This window comes from Hypomesus nipponensis, chromosome 10 (assembly GCF_054491055.1).
Source record: "Hypomesus nipponensis isolate SF chromosome 10, ASM5449105v1, whole genome shotgun sequence".
In the NCBI taxonomy this organism is placed as follows: Eukaryota; Metazoa; Chordata; class Actinopteri; order Osmeriformes; family Osmeridae; genus Hypomesus; species Hypomesus nipponensis.
In genome coordinates this window covers 13,111,796-13,137,229 of record NC_140370.1, presented here as the reverse complement: position 1 = coordinate 13,137,229, position 25,434 = coordinate 13,111,796, and the positions used below count along the sequence as shown (strand labels likewise).

At 53.0% G+C, this 25,434-nt stretch overlaps 1 protein-coding gene across 7 annotated transcripts in view; it reads right to left on the bottom strand.

The window, feature by feature from the left end:
- Positions 1-227: 227 nt before the first annotated feature.
- The window catches only part of rnf220a (ring finger protein 220a), a 112,454-nt gene continuing 87,247 nt past the window's right edge, over positions 228-25,434 (bottom strand). Inside the window, exons 3-15 of one of the 7 annotated variants that reach the window (XM_084707882.1) lie at positions 24,129-24,177; positions 21,314-21,409; positions 19,465-19,507; positions 18,604-18,711; positions 17,622-17,743; positions 16,499-16,631; positions 11,750-11,933; positions 11,436-11,491; positions 11,208-11,325; positions 4,869-4,977; positions 3,491-3,670; positions 3,059-3,133; positions 228-1,943 (exon numbers count right to left, since the gene is read on the bottom strand). In XM_084707882.1, coding sequence (XP_084564008.1) covers positions 1,872-1,943; positions 3,059-3,133; positions 3,491-3,670; positions 4,869-4,977; positions 11,208-11,325; positions 11,436-11,491; positions 11,750-11,933; positions 16,499-16,631; positions 17,622-17,743; positions 18,604-18,711; positions 19,465-19,507; positions 21,314-21,409; positions 24,129-24,177 — 1,345 coding nt within the window. In that variant the 3' untranslated portion in view covers positions 228-1,871. The remainder of the gene's footprint in view (positions 1,944-3,058; positions 3,134-3,490; positions 3,671-4,868; positions 4,978-11,207; positions 11,326-11,435; positions 11,492-11,749; positions 11,934-16,498; positions 16,632-17,621; positions 17,744-18,603; positions 18,712-19,464; positions 19,508-21,313; positions 21,410-24,128; positions 24,178-25,434) is intronic. The other 6 variants (XM_084707883.1, XM_084707885.1, XM_084707884.1 and 3 more) reach the window with 6 other exon arrangements.

Genomic DNA, 25,434 nt, shown 5'->3' with positions numbered 1-25,434 from the left:
CCAACTCATGTATATCCTGTAGAGCTAGGTAGGTATGGATACAAATAATGACATTGTCAGTGACCAACTACAGTGTGTAAAAGTGAACTTATACAGCCACAGTTGAGGCAGATGGAAATATAAGGTAAATACATTCTGCTTGTTAACCCCCCACCCCCACCTCTTCTGCACGCGTGTTGATACAGGACACAGCCCGAGTCTGCAAGGATCTCCAGTCTTCCACTCAGTTCTTTCCTTGTGTTTATTTTTTGTCTCTTACATCAATACAGACATCACAGGATACATAGTTTTACAAATACAAAGCACACCACCACCTCGCTGTGGGTCCAAATGTCCCCCCCCCCACCCCGCCCCCCCCACAGAGCTATAGGAAGGACCTGTCCTTGCGGTTGCCAGGTTGAAGTTTTAGTCTGCGTAGCAGTGCAACACTCTACAATATTTCTTCAAAAGCAACTTACGCCAAGGCGTCGACAGAGAGAGAGAGTAAGAGAGAGAGAGAAGGGCAGAACAGAACCATATGTGTTCCCATATGAACAAGCGTGTTGCCATGACAACGTAGAACAAGCAAAAGTGGGGGGTTAACAACAGGGTTTGTGGGGGTTTAAGATGGTGGTGTCGTTTGGCTAGCACTGCAGTTACAGAACGAGTCAATGCCTTCGTTGTTCCTCTTGAAGGGTTAGGGCAACTTCAACCAGACCATTCCAGAAAACAACAGAATAGAAAACCCCCAGAAAACAAACAGGTCTTCTTTCTTTAAGCTACAGTGTTTACTGTAAACTGTAGCTGAATGAAAAATGTACACTGCCTAAACCTGGACATTTCTAGTTTGGAGTAGTTTATTATTATTACTTAAATTTATTCCTGTACAATGAAATACAACTTCAACCTCAAGACATCAACATCTGTTCAAAAAATACACAGGGCTTCTTTAACGTCAGCCATTTTTTAACATCGCTCCCTGTCCCACTCCCCATGTCAAACTAAAACTGGACTTCAATCATATATACGTCTGTGTGTATGTTTGTGTGTGTGTGTGTGTGTGTGTGTCTGTGTGTGTCTTTGTATGTTCATATGTATACAAGTGTGAACTCTATGTCAATTCCACACAACACTGTAAACATACACAGACTATATTACATGTGCTTGCACTGTTGCTTGGGATTTTGGTTGACTTCACTAGAACACCACTAAAGAAGAAAGGAAGGAAGAGGGGGGCCGGAAGGGACCAAAAAAGGAGAAGGAATCCCTTGGATGGTAAGTCTGGGGCGTGTGTTTGGTTTAAAGTTCACCTCCACCTCCACCCCTCCTCAGGGTAAATTCAGAGTCCAGCCAGGCTGCTAGGGAGGGAGGGGGTTGGCAGGGGGGGGTCCCCACAGAGGAGGAGCAGAGACGAGGGTGGAGGAAGGAGGACTGGCTGGTCCCACTGCAGAGCTGGCTGTCTGGCTGGGGCCAGGGCCAGGGCACAGTAGAGGGGTCCGTCCTGCAGAGCCAAGGGCTGGGCTACGCTACTATTGTCCACCTGTAGAGGGCAGCACTGAGGGCTGGGTGCGGAGGGGGGCTGAGAGAGGAGGCAGGAAGGTCCCGCCCCCTGTCTGTGGCCTTGCCCAATCCCAGTGGACCGCTGCGCGGTGTTCCCAAACCTGGTTGGTTGACCAGTCTTTCAAATCAGTCCGTTTGGTCTCCAGTGGGAGGAGTCTTTCTCCTATCAGTGTCTGGTCTAAACAGGCTCCGCCCACCCTGGTTCACACACCGTACTGCACAAACGAAAACGGGCAAAGAGCGCAAACGGGGGAATAGTAAAAGGAGGGGGGAGATGAAGGGAGGGGGCGTGATGGTCAGGTGAGGGCGGGAGGGCGGGCGGCCATCTTGCTTCACAAGTAGACCCGTCTCAGGTCTCCTGGCGATGTGATGGTGTTGCACTGTGGGCACAGCTTCTTGTTTCCCTGGAGACAGAGGAGAGCGTGGTTAGACTGACAGCACACGTTCAGCTGGTGACCTGAGCCCCTGGTGTGAGAGTGTGTGTGCAGTGTACTAGCCGGCGTATGTGAAACATCAAAGTGTGTATGTTCGGCTCCAGTGGGATTCTTACTTTTCCCTCCCCTTCATCTCTCCCTCTCCCTCCCCCTCCCCCTCCCCCCTCCCCCTCTCTCTCTCTCTCTCTCTCTCTCCCCTCTCCCCCTCTCCCCCTCTCTCTCTCTCTCTCTCTCTCTCTCTCTCTCGGGGTCCACTGTGATGTGTGTGGAGGAGGTGTAACTATGTGACTAATGTGTGTTCCTAGGGGGCTTGCGGACAGGGAGTCTGGGTCAGGTCTGGGCTCCTGCTTGGACGCCTGACCCCTGGCTGACCCCTGGCCCTGCCCGAGTTGACTCAGGTGACCAGAGGCAGCTTCTACATGTGTGTGTGAGGGCCATGGACACACACACACTCCACATAGCTGGGGTGCCTGGACTGGAAGTTCATACTGCAAACAAGTTTTGGGGCGGTTAGAACTTTGGTGTGTGTGTGTGACCTCCCTGCCCCACAGCACACAGGGTTAAGCAGTGGCTTACAGGAAGGACAGCGATAAATCCCTCATATGGACAAGCCAGAGGCAGGGGTCTGAGGCAAGGGTCTGAGGCAGGGCTCTGAGGCAGGGCTCTGAGGCAGAGGTCTGAGGCAGGGCTCTGAGGCAGAGGTCTGAGGCAGCGCTCACACACCCCCGCTAAGAGGATCTGGGTCTTCTTCATCTCCCAACACAACCTATAGGTCTGACCCTGACAGCAGAAACCCTGTGTGTGTGTGTGTGTGTGTGTGTGTGTGTGTGTGTGTGAGAACAGGCAGACCCCTCTCCTCAGCCTGGCTGCAGAACAGAGCACACTACCTGGACGGTGCACACACACGGCCGGCCTGCTCGCAGCGCTGAGGAATTGTTTCCGTGTGTGTGGAGGAAGATGTGTGTGTGTGTGTGTTTGCAGGTCACTGCCAACTAGCTACTACTTGGGGAAAGCCTTATAGTTAGAGTTGATGGTATGCTGTTGCTGTGCAACAGTGTGAGAGTGAGTGTGTGAGAGGTTCTCACCAGAGTCCTGAGCCAGCATTCTTCACAGTGGACGTGCCAGCACTGGATGGAGGTTAGGGGCATCGTGTATGAGTCCTGGGAGAGAGACAGAGAGAGAGACAGAGAGAGAGAGAGAGAACGATTATTACCACAACATTTCCAAATCAACTATTGATGCAGCACGCACAAAAACACAAACAGCACAACACCTAACACTTCCTGACAAGTATGTCACCAAAGCACCAGCACAGCTTACAGGCACAGCTTACAGGCACAGCCACAACCAGCCGGCCGGCCAGGCAGCCAGCCGGCCAGCAGGGGGCAGCAGACAGACAGGTGGGCATGGTGGCAGGCAGACAGCGGGCGAGAGATGGGCAGGTGGGCAGAGGGGTGTGACAGGACAGGACATGAGGGGGGGGGTGGAGGGGGGCGTGAGGGGGGGAGGAGCCTTACCCTGCGTAGCGGGAGCAGCCTTTTAATCCCGCCTCCGCAGCCCATAACGTATCCTCTATACATACAGTAAATGCTGAGGGGGAGGGGCTTAGAGCTGGCCGCGTCGGCTTTGGGCGCCACCGCCGCCACGAGAGGCCCCGCCCCCAGACTCTTGTCTTCAGCTGATTGGAAACGCTTCCTCTGCAGGGGGGGGGGGGGAGTCAAGAGGTGGCACTGAGCAGAGCAAGGTGGTGGCTTTGTGACACACACACACACACACACGTGCCAACACACACACACTCCCGCAGATGTGAGACAAGAATGTCTTTCGCTGCCTAGTGCCATGATATCCAATCGATATATTTACTGAACGTTCCCCTTCAGTCGTGTGGTGCGAGTCTACACAACACCAGTAGGTGGTGCTAGAGATCCACTGCTAAGCAGCCTCTAGACAGGGGGGTCTGTCCTGAGTCCAGCAGACCTCCACACACAAACACCCTGGGGTCAACACAGTAATACAGATGACCAGAGCATGTCCTGCTGGCGGAGAGAGAGGGAGATGTGCCCCCCTGTTCAGCCCCAACACCTGGGGGCCTGGGTGACCTGTGAGAGGGGGGGGGGTGACGGGGGCACACTGCCAGGAGCTGTCAAAGTCTGAGATGAGGACGTGTGGGCAATACGGCAGGATGTTCATCTAGTCTGCCAGCTGCACCTCAATCTAGAAGGTGTGTGAGTGTGCGATCGCAATCACTCACAGCACAAGTATTGATGGAGGCTAATCAATCACCAAGGTTACATCAATACCCAAATATCAGAGGTTGTGTTATTGATGGTCATATGGACGTGAGCTGCCATGAAGAAGTTGAGGGGGAACATTCTCTAAAGTAGACCCCTGTATACAACAGCATCACACACACACACACACACACACCTACACACACACACACACCTACACACACACAGGTGGACTTCAGGGCAGGGCTCAGGCTTCCAGGGCCATGCAACATTCACCTGGACACCACAACAGCAACACCCCAGCTCCCATAGCCAGACTGAACACTGCTCAACACAGGTCTCACACACAAGGCGGGGGGGGGGGCACTCAGGCAGGGCTGGCATGCCGGGGGTGGGGGGGTGTAGACAGGAGGAGATGGGGAGGGAGAAATGGGAGGGATACGAGAGAGGAAGGTGAAGGGGAACACGACACGTGATGTGGGAAGCCCCCTTACACACACTGTGGATGAACCGATCTACGGCCCAAATATCAGCAGCCAGTTTAAGCATCTGTACGTCGTCTTTATAGGTGACTATAAACAAGTGTGTGGGGGGTACAGTGTGAGAGTGTGGGGAGAGAGAGGTTGTGTGTGTGTGCGTGTGACCGTGTGTGTTTGTTGCTCACCATGCAGATGAGACACTTGTAGCGGTCTCCTCTGAGGATCTGTTTCTCCAGCTCTCTGATGCGAGCCTTCAGGGCCTCCAGGGTGGTGGCCGTCGAGTCCTCTGTGATCCTGGGAGGAGGGGGGGGGGGGGGAGGCAGGGGGAGAGAGACAGAGAGGCAGGCTGGTTTAGAGAGGGCGAGACTACAAACACAGAAAGCCCTGAAAATGAGGCTGAGTGGCAGAGGGCTGCGACCAGCCTGGTCCAGAACACCATGACTCAACAAGACCCCCTCCACCACTCCACACCAGAGTTCCATCTCTGTCTCTCGCAGTTCCCAACATTATGTAACCCCCCGACCGCCACCTGCCTGTCTCTATCGTCTAAGTCCCTACACTAGCCTCAGATTTACAACCCCCCCTCCCCACTAAATACCCAGTGATGAATGCCGGCGGCCCCTTGCAGAATGTACATTTAACATAGTCGGCAGCATATCAAGCAGCCATAACTAAATCAATATGGCCGACCGCAGCGCCCGTCACCGCGGCAGGGGCGAGATGTTTATGGTGATCTGCTCATTTTCCAGCCAGATGGAGGCCTGATCTAGCGTATTGATTTGCCGGGGGGGTGGGGCTGCTGTCAGCGGCCCGCCGTCCCAGCGCTGCCCGCCCTGGGGCCTGCTGGGATACGGCAGGACTAAAGCCTGGCGTCCGCTGTCCATGTCTCTCTGTCCATGTCTCTCTCTCTCTCTCTCTCTCCATGTCTCTCTCTCTCTCCATGTCTCTCTGTCCATGTCTCTCTCTCTCTCTCTCTCTCTCTCTCTCTCTCTACATGTCTCTCTCTCCATGTCTCTCTCTCTCTCTCTCTCTCTCTCTCTCCATGTCTCTCTCTCCATGTCTCTCTCTCCATGTCTCTCTCTCTCCATGTCTCTCTCTCCATGTCTCTCTCTCTCCATGTCTCTCTCTCTCTCTCCATGTCTCTCTCTCCATGTCTCTCTCTCTCTCTCCATGTCTCTCTCTCTCCATGTCTCTCTCTCCATGTCTCTCTCTACATGTCTCTCTCTACATGTCTCTCTCACACTCTGTCCATCCCAGTCCAACCCTACTAGTTCTTTGTGAATACGTTTAGTAAACAAAGAAAAGATCCTTGGATCTAAAGCTGTGAAAAGCAGAGTTCTGACTTCTCCTCAGAGCTGCCACCAAGCCCCCCTCCCCTCCCCCCAGGACAGCCAGCTAGTTAGGGTGGACCGAGAGACCTTGACAAAGGAAAGTCCAGACAGAAAGACAGGCAGAGAGCACTCCACTGGTCCCCCCCCCCCCCCCCGGGCCTGTTAAAAGCCGTAAAGGCCCCACTTATTAGCAGGCAGCTAGTAAAAAGGCATTTAGCCTTGATTAGCGTGCTTGCTTATAAAGCAGGAGACTGGAGCTGTCCCTCCAAGCCTGCTGCCTCTCTTTAACTGGTTCATAAATCGCTGCTGCTAGCTCAACCCTACACTGCCATTGGCTAGCGTCACTGAGTAAAACTTTTCCCTATAAAGAAGCCAGCTCTCCTCTCCTCCTTCTCCTTCTCCGGGACACAGCAACAGGGATGAATATTCATTTCGGTTGGTTGATTTATAGAAAACCACATTCTAAAAGTTATTTAATTCCCCGCTGCTATAAAAGAGGGTTTTAATCTGTCTTTATGTGGATGTGGCCGCTGGAGCGACACTGGGGTTGGCATGGTGTGTGTTTCTCCAAGGGGCATGGGCGGAGACACTTTACTACTATGGATTGAGCAGACAGGATGATGTCACAGAGACGGGAATAACCAATCAGCAGCTTGATGACTCTATAAGGGACAGCACAGACAACGAAGGACCAGCATCCAGCCCTGTGGGGCAGAAGGCTAAACTCCCATCTAGTGCCCGTGAAGAGAACACCTCCAGATCGCCCACAATTACCCTCAAACTCTGCGCACTTTATGAGTCCCTGCTGGCTGAAGCCCGCGGTGGCACAATGGCTTTTAAGATACGACACCAGACAGGCCGCGTGCCGGACCGCCGGGGTCCAGACGCGGTCCAGGAAGAGCTCAGACTACATGACAACACTACAGGGGCAAGTGTGTGTGTGTCTGAGACATGAAGCAGGGTGGTGAATCAGACTCAGCTTTGTGATCACAGTGGGACCCTTCCTGTGGGACCCTTCCTGTGGGACCCTTCCTGGGGGACCCTTCCTGGGGGACCCTTCCTGGGGGACCCTTCCTGGGGGACCCTTCCTGGGGGACCCTTCCTGTGGGACCCTTCCTGGGGGACCCTTCCTGGGGGACCCTTCCTGTGGGACCCTTCCTGTGGGACCCTTCCTGGGGGACCCTTCCTGGGGGACCCTTCCTGGGGGACCCTTCCTGGGTGTGTGCTAGCTCTGAAGCTGTGGCCTTGACTCCAAAGAAACCCCTATAAAACTAGCTACCACTTTCACTCTGAAGCACTTACCATTCACCAGACACACAAACAGGGAATACTTCAGAGATATACTGCTGGTGTGTACGTGTGTGTGTGTGTGTGTGTGTACTCGTACATTTAAGTTCTACTCTGTGTGTGTGAAGGGTCCATTGTCAGAAAGAACAAGCAAAAGAAAAAGGAATGAAAGAGAAGGTAAGTGAGAGAGAGAGCAGGGGATGGCTTGTGTCCTGTGCTGAATGTGTGCCCGGCCACTTCTCATTTCATTAGCCTGTCCTGCGCTGCTCCCCCTCCTCCCCCCTCCCCTCCTGTACCATCCATCTCCATCAAGCCCCTTATCTTCATCTAGCCCCCGCCTACATCTGGCCCCTTCACCCCCCCCCCCCCCCCCACCCCACCCCCACACCACAGACAGTGGGGGCTGCAGCAGGAGACGGCTGCAGGCGGGGGAGGCTGCAGGCGGGGGAGGCTGCAGGCGGGGGAGGCTGCAGGCGGGGGAGGCTGCAGGCGGGGGAGGCTGCAGGCGGGGGAGGCTGCGGGCGGGGGAGGCTGCAGCAGGACCAAGGCTGACATGGTGTTCCAGGGTGAGGATTCATCCACGCACCTCAGGGCTGAACGAAACCTTACCCAAACCGACAACGCATCATAAAACATTTAAGTGCCAATTGATTTCTCCCGCCTTATGCATGCGCACGTGTGAGGAGGGTTGGGGGTAGAGATGAGAGGAGTGAGGGGGGGGGGGGTAGAGTCATCACTTATAAATAGAGGACAGATTCAATTATTTGCAGAGGAAGCTTTGCGTGGACCTCCAGCATTGTTTCAAGTTGAGCATGAAATTTTGCAGCAATCACAAGATGGGAGCAGATCCTCCATCTGTAGGAGGAGTAGCCGTGGAATCCCTCACAGGCAGGCAGGCAGGCAGGAAGGCAGGGAGACAGGCAGGGAGACAGGCAGGGAGACAGGCAGGGAGACAGTCAGGGAGACAGGCAGGGAGACAGGCAGGGAGACAGGCAGGGAGATAGACAGGCAGGCAGGCAGACAGGCAGGGAGACAGGCAGGCAGGCAGGCAGACAGGCAGGCAGGCAGGGAGACAGACAGGCAGGGAGACAGGCAGGCAGGCAGGCAGGGAGACAGGCAGGGAGACAGACAGGCAGGGAGACAGACAGGCAGACAGACACACAGGGATCTCTGGGGTCTCTTTCACTGACAAACACACACATCCATGTACGTGCGCGCGCACACACACACACACACACACACAATGTATCAACATAACCAAAGGAGACAAATCTCATTTTCATTTCAGATGGGTGGCCGTGAAAGACCCACAAATACATGCATTTTACCCACGAGGCAGAGGGAATTGTTTTACCTGCTCGTTCCAGGGAAATCATTCAATGCCTTGTTTGGTCTCTTTAAAGGGATTCTCGGATTAAAGCTGCTGTGTCCAGGACAAAGACCTGCTACAGAGCTGGATCTTTTTAGGCCAACTCAATATCCAGAACAAAACATGACTGTAAAAAAGGCTAAATATACCACTACGCACAGCCACATGGACAAACTAAAAGGTTAGGTTTGTGTAATTGGACAAATGAAGGTCAACATACCTACAATTTGCCAACAAGAAGTTGGACTGGACTGTGTTGTGACTGCAGTCCTGGTATACTAATATTACTGTGATACCAAGGAATGGGGAGACATAGCTACTGTAATCCTCTCTCCCTCACTCCCTCCCTCCTTCTCCATGGTTGATTAATGACATCCTAACGGTGATAGCGCTCCCTTCGCTGTATAACACAATCCCCTCCTGCATCCTCACAATCCTGATGCAATCACACTGGGGGCCAGGAGGGGCCAGGAGGGGCCAGGGAGTGACAGACACAAGAAGAGGGAGAGAGGTTGAAAAACAGAGACGAAGAGAGAGAGAGCGAGAAAGAGGGGGAGAGAGAGAGAGCGAGCGAAACTAGACTCACGAGAAGACGAGTAGCTGTCTGTCACCATGCCGACTGAGGGAACTGGAGAGATAGATCCTAACCAGGAGATATTAGATAAACTACCATGTTTGTGTGCGTGTCATGTCTAGGGCTAGGCTAATGTGTCTGGAGGAGGGGAGGTAGGCTAAGCTAATAAAGCTGCTTCACGGCGGGTGTGCTAGGCCCTCTCCCCCTGTGACATCAGCCAGCTGAGGATGATTCATACCTGTCTTGTCCTGCTGGCTAGCACGCTAACGCTAATGCCTTCCTCCTAATGGTGGAGAGATGATGGCTGTGGCTCCTGTGTGTGTGTGTGTGTGTGTGTGTGAGAGAGACATACAGAGGAAGCAGGGTGTGTGTGAGAGGGGAGGGTCTCAACAGGGCTACAGTGATGAATCAATCTAGGCTGTCATGCTCCTGCCTCACCACTTAGCAATGCTGACCTGTCTGTCTTCATCCTGAAACACACACACACCCACACTGCAAACCCAGCACACTCACACACACACAAATGTAGTGAGCATCCACACAGTCCAAAAACCAAACACACACAAGAAAACACTACACACACGAGGTCAGTGTTCTCTGTTTGTTCACGCCCTCAGTACAGCTGCTGGTGCTCTGTCATGTGAGGAACACACATGATAGCCAGCCGGCCGGCCGCTCTGACTGAGGCTGTCCTATGGAGCTTTCACCCTGGCCGATTGGTAACCTGTGTGTGTGTGTGTGTGTGTGAGAGAGAGAGAGAGAGAGGAGAGTCTGTGATAGACGGCAGTGCTCTTAACAGCAGCCAGGTACAGATGCCAGAGGGAGAGAGCGATTGACCCCGGCTGAAGTAAAGGAAGGTGAGAGATGAAAGGAGGGAGAGAGAGAGAGAGAGAGAGAGAGAGAGAGAGAGAGAGAGAGAGAGAGAGAGAGAGAGAGAGAGAGAGGGAGAGATAAAGGGAGGGAGAGAGAGAGAGAGAGGGAGAGATAAAGGGAGGGAGAGAGAGAGAGGGTTGAGCCACTAAGGCAACACAGGGGTCCGGGAGGACAGGGAATATGCCAGACATGCAGAAGAAAGCAATCAACCAAATCCTCTGCTCCCTCTCTCGCTCTCCTCCTCCCTCCCTCGCTCCATCAGCCACCAGTGCTGCTCTGACCCCAATTACCCATTCAGGGGCGGGGGCGGGGGGCATGCGCGCTGAAGGAGATTGTTTTGCGTGTGGCCGTGGAGGGGAGGGGCTACAGGGGGAGAACATGGACGAGGACGCGGAGATGAGGACAGACACAGGCACGTGTGTGTTCATACACACAGGTTAGGCTGTCTGGGGGAGAGAGAAGCAGCCTGAACAGGTGTCCACACCGCGTGTGAGTGTGTGTGTGTCATTAGGATTCGGGGCCAGTGCTGGGGGCCAGGCCAGACAGACTGGGCTGCAGGAGGATCAATACTGTTAGACCCTCTCTGTGATCACAGCAGAGGATGAACAACGCTTCCACACACACACACACACACGCGAGCAGAGAGCCATCGGCCAGAAAAATGACCACACAGGATGCATCATTTATGACCCGGCCAGGCGTTGGAGTGAGAACTCATCAGAGAGTCATAGAAACCTGCTGTTGGAGGAGGGGGGGAGGGAGAGGGGGGAGGGAGAGGGGGGGAGGGAGAGGGGGGAGGGAGAGGGGGGGAGGGAGAGGGGGGGAGAGGGGGATGAGGAAAGAGAACGGGGGGAAATGTGGAGGAAAGGACAGAAGAAGAAAAATGGACGGAGGTGGGAAAAAGGAACAGCGTCTGGGAAGATGGAGGAAAAAAGAGAGCGGGAGAGAGTTAGGCAAGGTGGGAACAGGGATGGAGAGAGAGAAGAGAGAGAGAGCACAGTGTGTAGGGAATGGGGAGAGAGAGGAGAGAGAGAGAGCAGGGTGTGTCTAGGATAGGAGGTCGGTGCAGGTAGAGAGAGGAGAGCCTTACTTCTCTATCTCGCTGTTTTTACAGGTGCGCGGTACCAAAGAGGAGCAGGATGTGGAGGAGGAGGAGGCGGCGCCGGGGTCCGCCTTGCTGCCCTCGCCGTTGCTTGTGGACGGCATCTCTGTGGGGAAGAAAAGACTTTCAGGTCCAAAGCTGGGACTGCTAACTCCATAGCTAGGGAGAGTAAGAGGGAGACTTCAGGGAGCGCTGGAGTCCAGCAGCACCACTCACCATCACTGGCCCATTTGGAGAACTCTGGGGTTATTCTGTTGGACGGCATGCCCCCACTGAGGACACAAGACAAGACAGAAACAAGGTCATCAGTGTCTGCAGAGAGAACACTAGAGAACTGCTATGACAGAGTAGCAGAGTAGAAGTAGAGTTGAAGACAGCAGAGTACAGTACAGCAGAGTAGAGTACAGTAGAACAGAGTACAGTAGAGCAGAGCACAGCACAGCAGAGTAGAGTACAGCAGAGTAGAGTACAGTAGAACAGAGTACAGTAGAGCAGAGCACAGCAGAGTAGCAGTGAGCAGGGCGTCCTACTTGAGCACGGCTCCACGCAGGGCCTCCCTCTCCTTGGCGTCCCCCTGGTCCTCTCCGGAGCAGGGGATGATGTCGGCCTCCGTGTACTGGGCCTTGCCGTACTCCAGGGTGTCGTCCCCGTCCACGTCCAGGTCGGCGTCGCTGTCCTGGCTCTCCTTGGTGCTGCACATGGCGAAGCCTGTCCCTGGAGGAGGAGGAGCAGCACGTCACACAAGGGGAGCTAGCGTGTGTGTCACGCAGTGGGAGACTGGTTAGGGGGGTGGGGGGCTGGAGGGGGACAGGTGACTGACTGGCAGGCAGACAGACAGACAGACAGACAGACAGACAGACAGACAGACAGACAGACCTCTCCAGACCTGGCTGGATGAGAGCGGCAGACTAGCTCCTGCTGCTTCCTGACTGGGCCTTTCAACTCCACTCACCTCTCTGTCTCTCCTGCAGGCTGAAGGTGTGTACGTGTGTGTGTGTGTGTGTGTGTGGGAGAGGGAAAGAGAGGGGATGCGTCTATCACTTAGGGCCCTGTCTCCACACACACCCCCACCCCGGCAAGGCCGGAGCCCTGATTGAGTGATCCAGCAGATAGGGTAGCTGTAAGCAATATATTGAAATGTGCAAGTTGTCTGTCAAGACGGGCAGGTTTAGTTAGCTGCAGTACGAGCTATCTCACTTCCCCATCCCCTCTCTCATCTGGGGGACTAAGACACAGGAGGCCAGAGGCTGGGGGGGGGGGGGGTACGGGATATAAAAACGCTCCAGCTTTTAATAGCGCACCCGTGGGTTTTTAGTGATCATATAAAAAGGACCTTTTAAGTTTGATATGGTCCCTGCTGGGTCGCCCTGCCTGGAGTGATGTGTGGCAACGATGCTTGACTGCCTGCCTGCCTGCTGCTACTGCTAGGACCCCAGGCCTACCCTGCCCTGTCTGGTTCCAGAGAGGGGGGGGGGGCACACAGGCGACAAACTGCCAACAACGCCCAGCATTTCATTAATCTGTTGCGAAAGAGAGGGATGACACAAAGGAGGGGAAAACAGATATACAGATAGTCCAGGCTGGTGACCGCTAATACAGGCCCAGAACCAGTGACAGAGAGAGCAAAAATCACTGTTAATCTAATCAACTGATCTGAGGATGGATCCGGTGGCTAATTGTGCATGTTAGGATTGGTTCTGAGGTGGGGGGGGGGGCTGGGTAGGGGGATGAGGCAGGGCGCGGGTGGGATTTGAGGCAGAGGCAAATCATCTGAGCTATGGTTCTGGTATACATTTTGGACACACAAGACCAGTGTTCCTATGGGTCCCCATTTGAGCAGTACAAATACCCTCAATACAGCTCTACTACAAGTGTGAAGATATGTTGCTAGCCTGCCGTCTGTGTGTGTGTCTGAGGTCGCTGATCCACTATCTGTCCCTTTAACCAGTCTTGGCAGGCAATCTAATCTGGTCTGAAAAGGTCAGCACCACTATAACTGCCTTTCAGTCACATTATGCACGCTGCTGCACCCCCCCCCCCCCTCTCTCCCTCTCTCTCTCTCACTCTCCATCCCTCAGGTTCCTCCTTCCCTCCCTCTGTCTCCCTCTCTCTCCCTCTCCCTCTCTCTCTCTCTCTCCCTCTCTCTCCCTCTCTCTCACTCTCCATCCCTCAGGTTCCTCCTTCCCTCCCTCTGTCTCCCTCTCTCTCCCTCTCCCTCTCTCCCTCTCTCTCTCTCACTCTCCATCCCTCAGGTTCCTCCTTCCCTCCCTCTGTCTCCCTCTCTCTCCCTCTCCCTCTCTCCCTCTCACTCTCCATCCCTCAGGTTCCTCCTTCCCTCCCTCTGTCTCCCTCCCTCTCCCTCTCCCTCTCTCCCTCTCTCTCTCACTCTCCATCCCTCAGGTTCCTCCTTCCCTCCCTCTGTCTCCCTCTCTCTCCCTCTCCCTCTCTCCCTCTCTCTCTCTCACTCTCCATCCCTCAGGTTCCTCCTTCCCTCCCTCTGTCTCCCTCCCTCTCCCCCTCTCTCTCTCTCTCTCCATCCCTCAGGTTCCTCCTTCCCTCCCTCTGTCTCCCTCTCCCTCTCTCTCTTTCTCTCTCTCCCTCTCCCTCTCTCTCACTCTCCATCCCTCTGTCTCCCTCCGTCTCTGGTCCTCTCATTTTCTTGGTTCCGTTTCCTCTTCCTGCATTTCTTCTCATCCCTTTATCTCACTCGTGTTCCTCCTTGCATCCATCCTCTCCCAAAAGTAGAGGTTGTTACCAATTTCTCTGGCTGATCGCACACGCATGCATGCGCGCGCACACGCACACACACTCACTCCGACACCCCCATGACTCCATAACATTTCCAGACTCATTATCATAACCAATCTCGTGCATGTCGTTGACTTGAACACGTTAACTACACATGTTCGTTTCATGTAACATGCACCTGACGATGACACGGAACACCTATCTACATATGTCACCATGGAGACAAGGACAACGCCAGGGTTCTAGGCTGCGAGGGTCAGGGGACCAATCAACATGACAGGCAGCTGTTGCCATGACGCTTATCAGTTGGGGGGGGGGGGGGGGGGTTAAAAGGTGATCCTATCTGTATGGCATTTACAGGACGACCCTGCAGAGATGGGCCAGACAGACAATACACAAAGAGGCGGTGGCTATGTTTGAAGTTCCGGTACAAAGTGAGAGGCTTGGTTCTAATCCTGCCTAAACCCCACTGCTTTCTCTGAGAATCAGACAGTCAGCCTGCCGTCTTATCTGCAGCTAGGATCTCTGGGTCCTTCATCACGATACTGTGGGTGAGTGAGAGTTAAGAGTCCTCTCTAAGTCCTCTCTGAAGCCCGCCACACAGGAGGTCCCAGCCCAACAAGAAACTGAGCCTGTTCGATTTCTCTCCTCCTCCTCCTCCTCCCTCCATCCCATCTCCCCCTCTTTAGGTCTGTTTAAAGGGCTTCCCTCCATCTTTCTTCCCTCCTCCTCAAAGGGACTGTGGTGGGCCAGCGGCTTCACAGAGGAGAGCTCTCTTATCCGATTGAAGACCCTCAGCCTCTCCCCCCCCCTCCCCCCTCCCCTGGCTACCCCCCGAGGTTGGGTGGATTCTGTCTGGTGGGTCCATTGAACCATAGCACAGCTTTCAAGGCAAATCCACCCTCAGAGCTTCTCTTTCTGTGTGTGTGTCTCTGTGTGTGTGTGGTCTTTCAAGTGCTCTCCCCAGGCTGGCCCGACACCTCCAGGCTTTGACCAGCGTTATCGGTGTCACATCAAGGAGGCCTATCAGAGCCTGCCAGAAGGGCTCTAGCGCTCATTAGATGTAGGGAGGGACACAGGGATAGATAGCTGGACAGATGGATGGATGGACTTCTGCTCATAGTTTGAGATTTTAACATTGATCTGTGGCTGCTCTCCCTGTCAGACTTGGAAAGAAGGGGCGAGAGAGAGAGATACAGAGAGACAGAGAGAGGGGGAGAGAGAGACAGAGAGAGGGGAAGAGAGAGAGAGATCGCACAGGGGCCAGGAGGCTGGTATCTCCTTCTCTGGTCTTTGTAATTCCGTTTTCCAGCAGATCGAAACTGAGGGGACTTTGGGGCTAAAAGAGTTTCTAAAGAGCCTCTTTAAGACCAAGAGGGCTCTCCAGTGCGCTGTGACACACACACACACACAGTGGCAGCTCCCCTTCCTGCGGCAGATAAGGGCCTATCCTGCTGTAATGACAACTGACCTACCACCACACACACACCTACATCCTCCCAACTCAAAGCCCCTCGTCGCGATTGATCAGCGGTCCAATCCCCGGGGAGGTCCTGACTCTTCATAAGCCTGCGTGAGCCTGGATCAAGACCCTTCGCATGACAGCAGGCTGTATGATCAAACCCCGGCCTGTTCCCTGGCTGTCTAGCAGGGCCTAACATTGACGATGTCACAGAGCTGTAAGGCAGCGACCTAACCCTTGTGTTGTTTATCAGCATTGTCAACATCTCAGGATCTCTCAATGATTACTGGTAATGGCTTCCTTATTGAGCTGCTTCTTCCCCTCCAGCCATCAATAACGTAGGGTAACTATGGACGGAGTTGAGAGGGACTAGGAATTAGCCGGAACTAGGAAAGAGAGGGAGTGCTGGCGTGAGAGACAGAGGGGGATGAAATTGAGATACTGTATGTGAAAATGAGAGAGAGAAATGGAGAGAGCTGGCTAGTATTCCCCAGTGGCCAGTGACCAGGCCCATAGGTCTATAATTGCATTTTGGACAGAGGAGAACCTGGGGGTCAGAGGTTCACCTCTCCTTCCACACTCTCTCCATCCCTCCTTCCACACTCCCTCCATCCCTCCTTCCACACTCCCTCCATCCCTCCTTCCACAACCCCTCCTTCCATGCTGCCATCCCACAGGGGGCGTCGGGGTCAATTGCCCAGCTAAATGTGTTTTCCTTTCCTGCTAAAAGGGCCAAGGCAGGCCACCCTGTGCTGACCCTGTCTGGACCAGGGCCAGGGACCCCGGAGTCCCCCCCCCCCCCCCGTGTTCCGGGAGGGCTCTGATGACGGGCGGGGGGGGGGGGTAGCCTGGCTGCACACGCCCCTGTCTGTTTGACACAGACACTGCAACGGGACACGTCTGTCTGCCACCATGGCGATGTGGGATTCAGGGTCAGATCTGTTCTATTCATTCAAAGTACCTCTGAAGCCTCCCTCAAGCAGGGTGGTAGTATGTGTGAGTGTGTGTGTCTGTGTGTGTGTGTGAGTGTGTAAGTGAGTGTGTGTGTGAGTGTGTGTGTGTGTTGTACCTCTGAAGCCTCCCTCCAGCAGGGTGGTGGCTCTGACCCTCTTCTGGCCGCACCACTCGTACTCTTCAAAGCGTGTTCCGTTCTCCCCGTCCATGTCTGCTGAGTCGTCCTCCGCACCAAACGCACCTTCTCTCTACCAGAGCAAACACACACAGGGTTAACAGTGGGCCTCAACACACAAAACACACACACCACTAACCCCAAAGTATAAGGATCAGAGTAGAATAGAGAACACAATGTCTTATTTAAGTATTGGAACGTGCAACCAATTCCCAGAAAAAAGTGGAAAATAATTATTGTGGAAATTAATTAAATGTACTACTCTTTCTAGGAATGATTTGGGTAGTTATTTATCTTCTTATCTTATCCTCATTTTAAGGGATAAGTAGGGATTAGTAGAACTACAACTAATGGATGAGTGAAGTTGGGAAAAGTTCTTCTCACGACCAACATCTACAGAGAGGAACCAAGAGATATTCACAGCTCTACAGCAGATTGTTGCTTCCAAGTTCCAGAACTGACTGAATCTAAAGGCCTGCCCACAAAGCCTGCCGACTTCTGAGAAACAGCCGAGAGGAGAAATGCAGAAGAAAGGAGGAAGAGAGAAGGAAGACAGGAGGAAGATGGAACAGCTCCCACAGGGATAGAGTCCCTTCCCCTTGACCAGGGAACAGCTGAACATCTAGCAGGGGTTATGGACAAGCTGGGAGAGGATGGGAGACGATACAAGCTGGGGTCTGTGTCCGCGCTCGAAGTGTAACAGTCAACATGAGCCTGGTGTGCTTGGATATTAAGACACCTGAACTGTAGAGGCCTATGAATTAAAATATCTGCCTGGCTTTTACCAAGATAAAACTGTGCATTGGCTTAGTTTTACAGTGGGAGAGTTGTGTTAGCCAAGTTTGTGTTGAAACATGCTCAGTAAGGCACCGTGATGTCACTGGTCATAGGGAAGGAACAGGCAAGCGAGCAGAGCAGTGTGAAACAGGCGTCGACAGGAAGAGGTGGCGATTGGTCAGTGGTGTTCTAGAAGCTAGTGGTGATTGGTTGGTGGGGGCAGGAGGCCCAGAAAGAGGGAGGTGGTTGGTCGGTGGGTCGGTGGGAGGGGCAGTGTGGTTTCTACCTTGAACAGACAGAGTTCCACATGTCTACTCATCTCCTCCTCGGAGCCTTTGAGGGGCGCGCTGCATAGAGGACATACCTGTCCATCCTCAGGCCTCCTGCGCTTCATCTTCCCAATCCGGGCTGGAACACACACACACAGACATGGTTAGAAACACACATTTAGATCAAAATAAAAAAATACAAAAAAACATTGAATAAAAAAAATACAAAAAAAGAAAGAAGGAAGGAAAGAAAGTAAAAGTAACTCCTCATTATGAACTCTTGTAAAAGAAAAAGAAAAAAACCTTCTGCACTAGCTAATTCATTCTGAATTCCCACAGAAGGCTGTGGAATGTTCCCTGTCGTGCAGCATCCATCCCTCTCTATGATGGGTAAGGACAGGAGACCCAGGACAAGCAAGGAGCAGTCCCTCCCCCCTTCCCTTCATTTCCACAACCCCCCCCCCCCCCCCCCCCCAAGCCCCACGCGCATAATTAGAAATTTAACACAGCAGAACAGCGGGCTTTGCGCCGTAAGTCTCTGTCGTTTTTCCTTAACTGCAAATGGCGTGAGGGGACATTAATTTTTAGGTGGCTGTGATTACAGAAGAGACCAAGGGGGACCAGGCTGGGGGAACGGGGTGGTGGGGGGGGGCGTCGGTCTGTGAATCGTGGGGTGAAGCGTCATAACTCCGGGGAGATATCGAGGGGCACTGTGTGTGTGTCTGTGTGACGGTTCCACAGCTGACGCTAATCGAGGGGGGCGTCATTAGATAGTGAGAGAGGAAAAAGACGATTAATTAGGCACGGCAGGAGTTTCTATCCCCTCCGGGTCCAAACCAGGGCTGATGGACAGCCGGGGATGGAGGCGGGTCTTAGGGATTGGGCCAAGCTGATTGGCTAATGCCTGGTCAGTGACACAGGCAGAGTGGGCCTCCTGGGCTAGTGACGGGGTGACATACAATGTTGGGGTTGAACGAGGGCGGGGGGGGCGGGGCTTACCGTGGCGCAGGCAGCAGGGGGCTAGGCGCGCTCCGTTGGGCTGTCCAATGGGAGTGCCCGTTTTGAGACTTTCCTTGGCGTAGCGCCTGCACCAGCAGAGGTCCTCGACTGTTGACATATCAAGAAGGTCAAGGGTTAATAGATCCTCTGCAGGTGCCGGCGCTAGGTCAGGGAGGCATCCCAACCGACAACCTTCACAGTGGGGCTAGGAGGGCAGGACCAGAGTCTCAGGACCGGGCCAGGGTCAGGGGGAGGGAGGGAGCATGGTGGAGGGGAGTCCAGACAGACACCATGATCTCAGCCATGGAAGGCTGGAGCAGGGTGGTGTGCCCGTTTCATCCCAGCTTTGTCATCCCAGTGCTGGCCTTACGTGGACATTCTGGTGCCAGAGTGGAGGCGTTGGGATCGAGGGACCAGGAGGGCAAAAATGGCTTCTGGTGCCCAGGTATGCCCTGCTTAGCCGTCAGTAAACACAATTTGGCTAACAAGCCAGTGTGTTCGCTCAAGCTATTTAGTTTTGTGAGGTGACTGACCGCCTGCAGGCTTTGGCCCAAGGACAATGTGTTGAAGCAGACGCACAGTCGAGGTCTGGGACCGCTCAGCACAGTCAAAACAGCCTGGTCCAACACTTACCTGTCTGCCAAACCAGGCATCTAAACCAGAACCCAGAACAGCTTGTGTGACTTAGTTTATGGTTCATGAGCGCTTTACTTTTATTTACAATGCATGGTCTGTTAAGGATGTTTAAGTGTAGTGAAATGTCTTGCATTTTAAACAAATGCTAATTAATTTGTTTTAACTTTATAAATTATGAAACACATAGTTGCAATGAATAATAGGGAAATGGAGGAGTGTACATACCATTCAATCGTGTTTGTCTATTTGCCCGCACTCTTAAAAACGTCTGCAGGAAGTAGGAAAGGAAACACATGAAATATGCGTTAGTTTTGGACATTTTAATATTGTTCATGGAAACATCTTCAAGTCACTGCTGAAAGCTGGATTGCTTTGGATTGTTCAGAGTGCAAGAGCCAAGCATCTGGACTGTAAACAAAAACCTACTTCTCTTTTGGTCTCTATCGTCTCTTCCATAACAGGGTCTGCAAGTTCTGTTAAAAGCCGTATCACGCCGCAAAACTCAACTGTGTACCTTAATCATAAGAGTCATCCGCTGCAGTATTTGACTGTTTATACAGTCAAGTATTAATAATATGCGAAGGATGCATTCGGATTGAATGAAGCGCGCACAGAATCGTTTAGCCCCTTTTCGTCGCCATGTTGGCTGCGGTCACATGACCAAAACAGACGTGAAAGTTAGGCGACGTCAAGCGTAGTTACCGATTCGACCACTAGGGAGCGGCAATACGTGACTTTATTTCACAATAGTCAATTACTTTTCAGTGTCTCTATATGTATTTTGAAAATAAGATTTTAAGTAATATATGCAATACAAATGGAAGTATATCATGGATTATTAACATGAGCTTGAATTCATAAGCTTCAAGCCACATACTATCAGTAGTAAAAAATAAATTAAAAAACCTTCCCTTCCCTGGGAGTGTGTGTGCTAAATACTGCAGAGTCCGAATGTGTGTGTGTGTGTCTAGACTAGCCCAGTCTGTGTGTGCTGACTTGAGCAGAGGAAGGTTGAATATGTTACAAAGTGTCAGTCACAGCGATGGATGCCCACTCACTGACACGGGCACAGTCAGCGGGCGCCGGTTCAAAACTCCTGGAGAGAAGATCCATCCATCAACAAGGGCCATCAGGCCCCTGTGTGACACACGGACACATGAGCTATAGCCCACTCTTTAGCACATACGCAGCAATGAAACCATCCAGCAGCGGGACAAAGCGTGTGAAAGAAGCAAGTTGTAGTTTTTTAATGGAAAAGTAGTCCCCATTGACTTGATCATGTGTTTAATATAGGAGGTTTCAGCACCTTGGCTAATGATAACATTTACTTTAACCACAGGCTTTACAGAGGTGTGTCAACGTCTGGGCATTATGGTGCAGCGTACTGTCAATAGTTTCTACTTTATGAGATGAAGGAGAAAACCCACTTAACCCAATCATGCATCACCCCCATACAAATACAAAAAAATGGAAACTTGGACAGATAGGAATCATAAGTATGTCGAGAGTTAAGCCACAAGCCTGGGCAGCGAGGCTGCATTAAGTCTAATCTGTAGCAGTGGGACCTCCAGGAGAAAGGAGGTAGTGGGGGCATGTCAAGGACACCAGGAGATCCTATCCCCTCCCTGGGGGAAGACTGGAGCATAGCTGGGGGCTAAAACTCTGGATGAAGGTGATTACCTATCCGAACAGGAAAGCCATTACAGCCGGGCAAATCTTTGCTAAAGATAGTGGGTGCAGGTAGGGACTATATCCTGATTGGAGGGGCCTTTCTATTGACTCCCAGCACATAGACTGATCCCACTGGGCGATAAGATGTAAGTGTGAGATGATTGGAGCGAGTCAAACATTGAGGGTGTGTGTAAACACTGAAACAACACATTAACCTGTTGTCTCTTGTTATCTGGGCACCTCTCGGTTAACCTCGCGGGGGGAGGAGCTTGAGCTTCTGCACTCTACAATAGAGAGTGGCAAAGCCTGTCTACTAAGCCTCATCCAGCCCTGGTGCTTCACCTCAAGCTGTGTGTGTGTGTGTGTGTGAGAGTGTGTGTGTGTGTGTGTGTGTGTGGCCCACCTGGTATCTGTCGGAGTGGTGAGCGTCCTCGGAGGAGAGGGGGGAGACCACTGGTGACTCGCCCTCACGCTTGATATGCACTGACAGCAGCAGAGACTGAGGAGAGGAGAGAGAGAGGGAGAGGAGAGGAGAGAGGGGAGAGGAGAGGAGAGAGGGGAGAGGAGAGGAGAGGGGGGAGAGGAGAGAGAGAGGGAGAGGAGAGGAGAGAGGGGAGAGGAGAGGAAAGAGGGAGGGGAGAGAGAGGGGAGAGGAGAGAGGGAGAGGAAAGGAGAGAGAGAGAGGGAGAGGAGAGGAGAGACGGAGAGGAGAGAGGAGAGGAGAGAGGAGAGAGGGAGAGAGGGAGATGAGAGAGGGAGAGGAGAGAGAGGGAGAGGAGAGAGGGAGAGAGGGAGAGGAGAGAGGGAGAGGAGAGAGGGAGAGGAGAGGAGAGAGGGAGAGAGGGAGAGGAGAGAGGGAGAGGAGAGAGGGAGAGGAAAGGAGAGAGGGAGAGAGGGAGAGGAGAGAGGGAGAGGAGAGAGGGAGAGGGTCAGCAATATCCAGGACATGGACCCTCTAAGGCTGGAGACCGGAGCCAGCTTCTCTAGGGAGCACCAGAGGCTCACTGTGTAAGTCACAATACGTGTACAGATAGAAAGAGAGAGGAGGAGGGGTGGGGGGGGGGCTAACCATCTAACATTACAGGACATTGTGACCATCAGTAAACCTGTCTGAGAAACCCAGACGTTACAAGCCTGTCCCTATGACAAACCTAATCTAGTTAATTTCTCAAATGAACAAGGGGGAGGCAGGCATACGACCATGCTTTACAGGATGTCTTGACAGAGATCCAGCTCTTTTACGAGGCCGCTATATAATATTTGTGTTTACAATCTGTTTCTATTAATCAAAGAGAGAGGGGAGAGCAGGGGCTGAAGTGGGCGACAGCCGTAATCTAATATTAATATGGGAGAAACGACGGACCCTTACTGTGCAGACAGTAAATTACACATTATGCATGGATTTTATACTTCCGGAGGGAAGGTTCAAGAAAAACACTCCGTCTCAAAGTATAGACACTTTTGGAGCTAGTGGAATAATTCAGGTTTCTGGGTGGTATTTGTGTGTGCACGTGTTTGCACTTGTGTGGGTGAGGCATGTTAAATGTGTGCATCAGGTGAAATCATTGGCAGATTTGTATCGTGAACCTTTCCAACATGAATCCTTCTTGCCTTTCCAGAGTGTGACCGTGTTGACTGATAAACACACGTACTTGCTTGGCTAGACACGTGTGGCGCGGCGAACACCTGAACATAATGAGGACTTTGGATCCCGCCGGCCCTGATTGGCTGCCCTCGTCCCCGTACGGATTAACAACCACCGGCTGGCACTGGGTCGCTATGACGATGGGCGTCTGAGAGCGTGGGCGACGGCGGGTCGAGGCGTGCGGGGTTAATCCCCGGTGGAGCCGGCACTGGGGTCCGGTGGAGGGGCGGCCCTGGGTCGAGCCCCTCCATTCTCCACGGGGTGAGGTAGAATACTAAGCAGCTACTGGATAATGCTCAGTCACGCCTCTCAGACAGACCCTCGCTACCTCCCTCGACCCCTCGCTTTTCCAGCTCCCTCCTTCCCTCTCTTCACACCTCTCTCTCCCTCCCTCTCTTCTCCCTTTGCGTCTTCTCCTGTTCGCTCTGCATGTGACCAGCCGTACTCGCAGTCCCACACTTCTAGCATGTCCTCTGAGTTAGACCTGTGTGTGTGTGTGTCATCAGTAGATCTCATGGAGGGGCCACCATCAGTCTGACTGTCATCTGGCTGTCTGACTGGCCCTGTTCCAAACTCACTCACTCGCTTGTCGTCTCTCTCTCTCTCTCTCTCTCTCTCTCTCTCTCTCTCTCTCTCTCTCTCTCTCTCTCTCTCTCTCTCTCTCTCTCTCTCTCTCTCTCTCTCTCTCTCTCTCTCTCTCTCTCTCTCTCTCTCTCTCTCTCTCTCTCTCTCTCTCTCTCTCTCTCTCTCTCTCTCTCTCTCTCTCTCTCTCTCTCTTTGGTCTCTTTTGACAATCCCCCATAAATAATTTATGACCATCAATTGCCATAAGTCACATTTCAAGTATATAGCTGTTGGAAACCACACTTCCTACCTTCCCCTAAATCCACTGGAATGTGTGCAGCTTGGTCAGCCGCTCAAAATGTAGTGGAGTCCCTGAATAAGGGGCGAGCGACAGAATCACTCCCTCCAGTTCTTCCAGCAGGGGTCACAGATAATGACACGCTGCGCCTCAGTTCTCCTCACTCTCTAATTGGGTGTTAGCCAGCGGTGGGACCACACCAGTGCTTCTGTGTCCGGGCCGCTGGCCAGGCCTGGTGGGGCGAGGACAGCGGCTCCAGCTGTTCTCTATCTAAAGAGCCAGGGACAATGCTATAGGGAGCTCTGAGACACTGCCTGTCAGCCTGCGCTCTGCTGGCCTCGTCCCCCCCTGCACCAGACCCAGACTGGAGCAGGGCTCACCTGGCCTCCTGGTCACCACTGGACCAGACCACTGGGGCCAGCAGCTGGTCTTTTAAAGCAAAGCCCCTAGGTGGTCCAGGAAGGCTGGAGCTGGTTCATAAGGTTCTAGAATATTGGAGCTGGTTCCTAAGGTTCTAGAATATTGGGGCTGGTTCTAGAATATTGGAGCTGGTTCGTAAGGTTCTAGAATATTGGGGCTGGTTCGTAAGGTTCTAGAATATTGGAGCTGGTTCCTAAGGTTCTAGAATATTGGGGCTGGTTCGTAAAGTTCTACAATCCTGGAGCTGGATCATTAGAAGGCTGGAGCTGGTCCTGAGACTTCTTATCTTACCTTGGGAGTCCCCGGGGTGGTTGCTCCATCCTTCTGTGACGGGGTCTTACTGTAAGCAGAGAGCAGAACAGGTGCCGTTAGACATGTTGTAATCCTCCATGCAGATCTGGGCCAGGTTCAAATCGGCCATTTCACGGTCATTCACCAAGCCAGTCACACAAATCAAACCCAAAGCATCCCCCCTTCCTCCCTCTCCTCCCCTCTCCAGCCCCTCCTTCCACCTCCCTCTGTGCCACTCAATCTGCCCACCCCCCTGGGTCCAGCCTGTATTTGAAACAATTACAGCTCAAAGTACCACTGCTAAGCAGATTTGGGTATAATTTTTTTATTGAAGTAATCATTCTCCCGGATGTAACAATCCCAGATCCCCCCTCCCTGCCCCCCCTCCCCCCCACGTTCCCCGGCCCACAGCCACCCCGTCACCCCGCCACCCCCCCACCACCATGCAGCCAGCCAGTGGCAGGCAGGAAATAAATGATTTTGCCGTTATTTGATTTGTCAGTGAGACGCCCTGGGCACTTAGGACTTTGAAATATGTTGAGGACAATCCGCTGGCTTGTAAACATTGTATTAAAGAGGCGGAGGAGAGGGGAGAGGGATAGACGAAGAGAGAGAGTGAGAGGGGGAAGGCGGAGGGGGCCGGACTGTCCCTCGAGCGTCGTGGGAGGGGAGGGGGGGGGCGGGCTACATCAAATTGTAGCCCCCATTGACATGGTGATTGAAGATGAATGATTAGAAAGCCGGAAATATTAAACGGGCCGGCTAAAGCTTCCGCCGACAATAGGGAGAGACATATCAAATCAGATATCTCCCCAAGACATTCATATCTCTCACTCCGCCTCCTCCGGTAGGAGTAGACACACACACACACACACGCTCTCTCTCTCCTTGATATATCTTTTTTTCTCTCCTTTATCTCTGATTTCTTCTGGCCTGTCACGTTCGCTGTGCCTCTATCTTTCCTCTCGCTCTATCTCCTATCTCTCTTCCTTTGTCTTCTTCTTGTCATATCCGTCTCGTGATCTCCTCCTTCCCACCAGACACAGATAGATTTTTATGCAGCGGGTCGTCACAGTTGTTGTCACATTGTCATGTTTGCTTTGTGACACTTGACCAATCCCAGCCACAGAGAGGCTGTGATGAGGTGCTGAGGTCCATATCTTGACAGCAGGATTCGGCAGCCAGCGTGTCACCTGACTGGATGCGGGGGGGGGGGGGGGGGGGGGTTCTTACACACGGCAACTCATTTTCAGCATCGCCATTGGTGGAGTCGTTTCACAATGGCGTAACAGCGATTTGCTGGGGG